At 43.3% G+C, this 7,376-nt stretch overlaps 2 protein-coding genes across 2 annotated transcripts in view; both read right to left on the reverse strand.

Annotated features, from left to right (window-relative positions):
- Positions 1-411: 411 nt before the first annotated feature.
- LOC107575850 (stonustoxin subunit alpha-like) lies at positions 412-1,143 on the reverse strand. Its single transcript, XM_016262172.1, has 2 exons — positions 1,138-1,143; positions 412-986 (listed from the first exon to the last, which is right to left on the reverse strand). The coding sequence occupies exons 1-2, from the start codon at positions 1,141-1,143 to the stop codon at positions 474-476; spliced, it is 519 nt and encodes a 172-aa protein (XP_016117658.1). The 3' UTR covers positions 412-473.
- Positions 1,144-1,741: 598 nt separating this feature from the next.
- Positions 1,742-7,376, reverse strand: part of LOC107575851 (NACHT, LRR and PYD domains-containing protein 12-like) — a gene marked incomplete at its 5' end in the record, with an annotated part of 14,911 nt that continues 9,276 nt past the window's right edge. Inside the window, one exon of the mRNA XM_016262174.1 lies at positions 1,742-1,919. Coding sequence (XP_016117660.1) covers positions 1,742-1,919 — 178 coding nt within the window. The remainder of the gene's footprint in view (positions 1,920-7,376) is intronic.

Genomic DNA, 7,376 nt, shown 5'->3' on the forward strand with positions numbered 1-7,376 from the left:
CACAGCATCTCCACAACATGGCGGCGGCAGTGGCAACAACAATACTACAGCGAGAATAAAAGTTATGCCTTCTTTTGGCGTAACATTTGGGCGGCGTGATGCAAATCTTCCCACACAGTGACGTAGACATGTGGGGGCGTGTTTAAACTAGGTGTTTTAGGGGGGCGTGGCAGAGTCTTAACTTTGATAAAGAATATCTCTTTGGTTTTGAGACTTTAGTCTGTGCAACTTTAGGGACCTTATCTATGCACAAACAGCTTCTAACACTCCAAAGAGAAAGGAAAATTTGAAATGGCATCATTTAACCCCTTTAACATAAATATGAAAGCAAAAATTTATATGTACTATAATCCTGATTCCTTGTTCAAGAAACAAATTATTAATCAGATTTTGTGCAAAAAAAAAAGCCTACACATTTAAATTAGTATATCTGCATTTGTATGTTAAAGGTATATAAAGTGAGAGTATTTGTTTCATTCACGTGTGCATGTGACATCTGTGTTGTTGCCCACAGGGTTTTCAGATGGACACAGAGACACTGTGGAGTTAAATGCATAAGATATTAGCCCAAATCCAGCATAGAGAGGTTCAGTGAATGTGTTGTTGAATGTGTGTATGTGTGTGAGTTTGTGAGTGTCAGAGACACTGTAGAAGGACAGAATGCCGGCCGACACATCCACATACACTCCTACTCTATTAGAAGAGCTTAAATGGACATGTGTGTCAGTGGCATAACTGTACCAGACACAGAATGTGTCATTTAAGCAGGACAGACACCAGGAGTTATTATTGAATCCAAACCAACAGTCTGCACGCTTTCCTTTCCTGCTGATTCCTTTATATGCCACTGACATTTCAGCTTGTCCACTCCATTCAGCCTCCCAGTAACAGCGTCCAGACAGACTCTCTCTACTCAGAACTTGAGGATGCCTTTCAAATCTCTCTGGATGATCAGGATATGCCTGATGCTCTTCCACATATGTCACCTTTAAATTGTGGTGTGGTGCATTTCATCAAATAGTGTGACACTATATCATTAAGTGTGACAATCAGAATTGTGGCAATAAAAATACTTTTTTGTTATAAACCATAAATAAGTAAATGGAACAAAAAATAAATAGTATCAGCAAGATTCACAAGCATTTTGTTAGATTTATAACAGGGTTAGTCAGAATTATTCTAAAATGTCTGGAAAGGCTGAGGAGAGATGTCTGACTCTGCATGTATAACAGGGTTAGTCAGAATTATTCTAAAATGTCTGGAAAGGCTGATGAGAGATGTCTTACTCTGAAAAAGAATACAAAATCTAATGGATCTGTACAAAATAATTTTAAATCTTAAGATAGTAATGATAAAGATTTACTTAGGGAGAGTATATCCCAATTTCATTTGATATAGGATAACTTTTATGTCACACCATATGACAATTTTAGGCACAAATGCAACAAATTGGTAAATAAATCCAATACAAAATTGGATTTTTTTTTTTTTTGGAAATTCAAGAGTCAGTACAGCACAGCTCAATATTTTTTATGCCTAATATTTGAAGTTTTAAAAAAAGTCTGTTCATGTCAAGTCTGTTCATGCCAAGTATTAGTTTAGTTTTCCTTGGGGAGACTGCTGGCTAGCTTCCACGCTTTAGCTAGTATTTCCAATCATAGTGGGGGACATTTGGACCTTGCAATGTAAGTTAAACCTGTGTATACATACAGATGCATCAGTGTGACTCTTCCTGCTCAACCTACTTGAGTTTGTCCAGTCTGTATTTTGGATCCTCCAGTTTTTCAGAGAGCAGCTTGACTCCTGATTCTCCTGGGTTATTGTAGCTCAGATCCAGCTCTCTCAGGTGTGAGGGGTTTGAACGCAGAGCTGAAGACACATAACCACACCCTTCCTCTGTAACCATACAGCCAGATAACCTAAAAACACACAGCAACATTCCACATCACATTAGTTTGGCAATCAGACATCACTTTCACACACTGACCTATGCAGTTCACACAGTTCCTTTGCTCAAATACATGTTTTTTCTTTACCATTTTCATATTGAGTTCTTTGCTTAATTATTTAACTTCATTGCATGCTGCATATTTTCCATAGACAATTCCATAATTTAACCATTAGTGAGATTTGGAAAGCTTATATTTAAATGTATAATGAAGTTGACATGAATGAAATATGTACATTAAGTCATGATGGCATTAACAATAAACTATTGTTTTCTGTGTTAAAGGGATGATTTACCCAATAATGGAAATTTGCTGTAAATTTAATTCAAAATTTAATTTAATTCAAAAGGTGACTTTTTCTCTTGTGTAGAACATTAAAGAACAGTAAATCAGTTAAAAAATCAGCTGCCCAATTTTGAGAATAAAAAAAGCATATTAAAGAACACAAAATTACTCCTGACCATATACAGTATATTGTTGTCTCATGAAGTAAAAGTAAAAAAAGTCTGTGTAAGAAACTGGACATTATTTACAACAATATTACCTGAATTCCATAGCCTCAGTCAAATGGTCCAGAGTGATATCTGGTTCATGAATGAAGCATTCTTTTGAACTGGTTCTTTTCAGTGAAATAACCAGTTCACCAAATCGGACTGAACTTTCTGAAATGGTTCAGGGCTCAAGCAGCACAGACCTACAAGTTACTCGAACAAAACTCACTTTTGGATGTGCCTGATGGTCACTCTGACTCAAAATGAGTCAACATACCAGCGTATGTGATCCTATGTTGCTGGTTTTTGCAAACCCTTTCAGTGCTTCAGTTCCTCCAACAGTTACTGCACTGAGGAAACACAGAAGACCGATGAGCTGGTGATATGTGCATGTGTGAACTGAGCACTTGAATAAAGGGGTGAAATTAATGTTTTTATGGTTTCTCATTGTTTATTTCAAAAAGGGGTGCTGATGAAGACATGTTTATTCACTTTAAGTATTTTAGACAAGCAATACATGTTTTACACCATTATTGGGTGCATTAATATTATGTGACCTGTGCTGGCAAAATGAGTCACAATGAGCACATTTTTAAAAATCTGTTATTTTTTTACATTCTCAATTAAAAGACATTCAAAATAATATATGAGTTCTTGGAATCTGACAATAAATGACTGAGCTATATCAGTTCCAAGTCTATAGAGTCAGCAAAGTCAATTTAGAGAAAAATCGAGTTATAATTTTCTGAAGGTTCCAAAGCAAAATGACCTAGTAACGTTGCATCTTTTCTTCCAATTCTTTTTGCCTGTAGCTCAAAATTAGCCTGCGCACATTCCAACTAATTTTGCCAGCACAACTCACATATAATTGCGTATACATTACATCTAAAAAAAAGCTAGTGAACTGAACCAGTTCATTGTAAAAGAAAATAATCAGATTTCCTTGTTGCCTGAGGCTTGTCACGATCGCCTACTGAGAGGAAACGAGGAATGAGGAGAAGGCAGGAGAATAGCAATCCACAGTCTTTAATAATCCACACTCACAGTCTTTAATAATCCACACTCACGTAGCACAGGGGATAGATGTTTAATACTGGACAAAGGATCTCAGGGAAGACAAGACTTAAAATACACAACATAACGAGGAACTCAATGAGACACAGCTGAATCAAATGAACACACTAGGAACAGGAAAATAACCAAATATAGGCACAGTCACACACGAGAAAACTAGGTCACGGATCACATGGGAAGCAAAAAACACCAACAGACAGTCCAGGGGTGTGACAGTTCACCCCCTTCCCGGAAGGCGCGACCTCGCGTCGCAAAAACTACAAAGGGTGGGAGGGAGGGGGGCTGACAAAGGAGTGGACTTGGGATGGTAACGGGGGATGGCAAAAGGGCTGGCCAGAAACAGTCAAACAAAACAGGTGGAGGCTCAAGTGGAGGACAGACTCCTGGGAGGAGGATGACAGACAGAGTCCATGGAGGAGACAATGGATGGAGGAGCCATGGAGGAAACAGGAGAAGCCATCAGATGGACAGAGGAGCCAGGGAGAAAACAGGAGGAACTTGGAGCAGGAAGAGCCCAGGTGGGACCCAGGCCACAGCCATGATGAGCCGACGGAGAGCCGATGAGCCAGGATGGTGAGGAGGATCCGGAGGTGAGGATCCCGGAAGGCCGCGGTGGAGCCGGAGCGACAGAGGACAGAGGTGCAGCCGAAGGGAAGGAGGAGCTTGACAGAGCCGGAGGGATGGAGGGACGAGGCGCAGCCGGAGCAGTGGAGTCCCGAGGCAACGGATGGTCGACAACAGAGCAAGGCGGAGTCGGAGGGACGAGGGAGCCCGGCGGAGCCAGTGGAATGATGGGCCACGGCGGAGAGGAGGGAGCTAGGAGCCATGGTGGAGCCAATAGGTTTACGGGCCGAGGCAGAGTCCTGGACTCAGAGGCTGGAGGCGGAGGCCAGGGATTCTCCAGCCACGCCGACGATGGAGACTGGCAAACCCACAGAGCTCACACTGTACCGATGGTAGGCTGAGGGCGAGCAGAGGGGCTGTCAGACGACAACGGTGGAGGAGGCAGGAGCGGGAGGGTGGGTGGTCATTTTTTAGTTACCGGGCTCTCAGGGCTGCCCTTGGGAACAGAAGCCCTCTCTGGGCTAGACTCGGGAACATACGCTCTCTCTGGGTTGGACTTGGAAACAGAGGGATCCGACAAAGGAGAAGGGGCAGGTCAGCCGCAGCGGTCTCGGGCTCTCAGTCAACGGTGGGCTCGGGCTCCGCACGGCGGGGAGATGGTGGGCTGGGCTCTGGGTCCGGAGTGGAACTGGCGAGATCCTCCTTGGGACAGTCAGTGAACAGGGATCCGTTTGTCGCCAGTATCCACTCTACAAAGGCGAAATCCACTAGAGGGCCATCTTCAGACGACAGCGCTCTGCACGCGGGGTTCAGGCTGGCGTCACAGAACGTGCAGAGTGCGTCGTCCGGGTAGCTGGTGAGATGGGCAATGGCCAGAAACAGTCTGGTATGGCCCTCGAGCGATCTCTCCCCCTGCTCCAGCAGGAGGAGGAGGTAATCCGGGCGGAATAAGGGGTCGTAGGGATCCATGGGGAACCAGCGGGAGGGAAAAAAACAACAGAAACTAAATGGAGGGGAAATTCACAAATAAAGTTTTGTTCTTTTTGTTGGTCCAGTATTCTGTCATGATCGCCTACTGAGAGGAAAAGAGGAACGGGGAGAACGCAGGAGAATATCAATCCACAGTCTTTAATAATCCACAGGAACACTCACGTAGCACAGGGGATAGATTTTTAATACTGGACAAAAGATCTCAGGGAAGACAAGACTTAAAATACACAACATAACAAGGAGCTCAATGAGACACAGCTGAATCAAACAAACACACTAGGAACAGGAACAGGAAAATAACCAAATATGGGCACAGTCACACACGAGGGAAAACTTGGTCACGGAGCACATGGGAAGCAAAACAAACCAACAGAGAGTCCAGGGGTGGGACAAGGCTCTGGATTACAGGTAATAATGTTGTAAATAGTGTTCAGTTCCTTGCACAGACCGATCATTTTACTTCTCAATATAAAATCATAAAATCTCAATATAAAAGCCATAGATAATAATTTCTTGATATGCCGTGTTCCTTGATATGCTTTTTTTAAATTCAATAAGTACCACAGTTTCAGCTAAAAATCTTTTTTACGGTAACACTTTATAATAACGTTCAGTTGTAAGTCATTTATAATTGATTAATGATGAACTAATAATTTACAAAACATTCATAAGCGATTAATTAGTGATATGCTAACAATTTGGGCATGTTTTGTTAATTAATTTACAAGTAATTAGTTAATGATGAACTAATCATTTACAAAACATGACTATGCGTTCATAAATGATCAGTAAGTGATTTGTTAATATTTTTTTATGTTTAATATTTTTTATATATTATCTGTTTTGTAGATTAAGTTATAAATCATTTACAAGTGATTAGATCAGAGTACCTCAATAGGCGGCCCTATTGAGGTAGGGTCAAAGAAAAATGTGGTAAAATCAGGTTCTGCTATACCATCTTTGTTATGGAATACATGTGTTGGCTCGCAGTGAGTTTTAACGTACAAGTTTGCTTTAATTTATTTTCAGGATCTGAGGTAAATCTATCTTTATAGCTTTCACTATGGCTATAAAGATCACCCAAAATAATATTCAAACTCACATTAGACACTTATAACACTGAATAAAGCACATAATCATTATGTCATATTTTGTATGTTGTTACTGCTGCGTCGTCACAGAAAATAAAAAACATTTCTAAAATAGAATCCCGTGTCGCTGTTGCGGGTTGTTAAGACAAAAACTACATGGAAAAGATACTTTTTATCGTGTCGCGTCGCATCTGGTTGGGACACACGGTGTTACAGTTTGATCCACCCAAAAAATCTTAAGTATAAAAATATTAATGCTGACCAAGTCTGTTCCTGTCTCTTGAGTTCTAGTTTGTCGGGTTATTGTGAATGTTACCCCGAGTGTGTGTCTGTCTCAGCCTTGTTGTCGCTACATTAAAGAGCCTTATTTTGTATCCTTGTCGTCCACGTCATCCTGCCTGCCTCCACACACCTGGACCGTGACAGAATAACCGACCCTAAAGTAAAGTATAGCAGCGTCTTTCCCCTCGTTTGTTTTGCTGTTTTTTTTGTCAGTTTTTATTTAGTTTTTGTATAATGGATTACCCCACCTTCCAAATCCTCCAGCTGGAGCAGGGGGAACGCGCTCTTGAGGACCACACAAATTACTTTTTGTCCCTGGCCCACCTCACGCACTACCCGGACAACTGCCTCTGTGGCTTCTATCAAGTCGGACTAAACGCCACCACACGAGCGCAGTTGTCTGGGGAAGGTCCTCGAGAGAGCTTCACCACCTTCGTCGAGTGGGTGCAGAACCCTGAGCCCAGCCCACCATCTCCCCGCGGCAGCCCCCCACCCCCCCGCGGTACGGAGCATAAGCCTGAGCCCACCGCGGACGGAGAGCCATTTCCCACTGCGATCCACGAGCCGGAGCGAAGCCCCACGGCTGAGAAGAGGATCGCCTCGGAGATTGAGCCCAACACGTCAGACCAGGTGCGAGAGCCGGTGACAGTGCCCACCACGAGGGAGCAAGCCATGGATTGTGTGAGTGCGGAGAGGAGCTCCGCCACCTGTATCATGGCTGAGGGTGAGCAGAATATGGAGGGCGGTCAGTGCCAAAACGAGGAGGAGAGACCTCTGGATCCCCAGTCCAGCCCGGGAAGGGCTCTTGATCTCCAGTCCAACCCAGGAAGGGCTCCTGATCCCCAGTCCAGCTCATGAAGGGCTCCTGATCCCCAGTCCAGCCCAGGAAGGGCTCCTGATCCCCAGTCCAGCCCAGGAAGGGCTCCTGATCCCCA

Source organism: Sinocyclocheilus grahami, unplaced genomic scaffold, assembly GCF_001515645.1.
Source record: "Sinocyclocheilus grahami isolate Dianchi unplaced genomic scaffold, SAMN03320097.WGS_v1.1 scaffold2948.1, whole genome shotgun sequence".
Classification (NCBI taxonomy): Eukaryota; Metazoa; Chordata; class Actinopteri; order Cypriniformes; family Cyprinidae; genus Sinocyclocheilus; species Sinocyclocheilus grahami.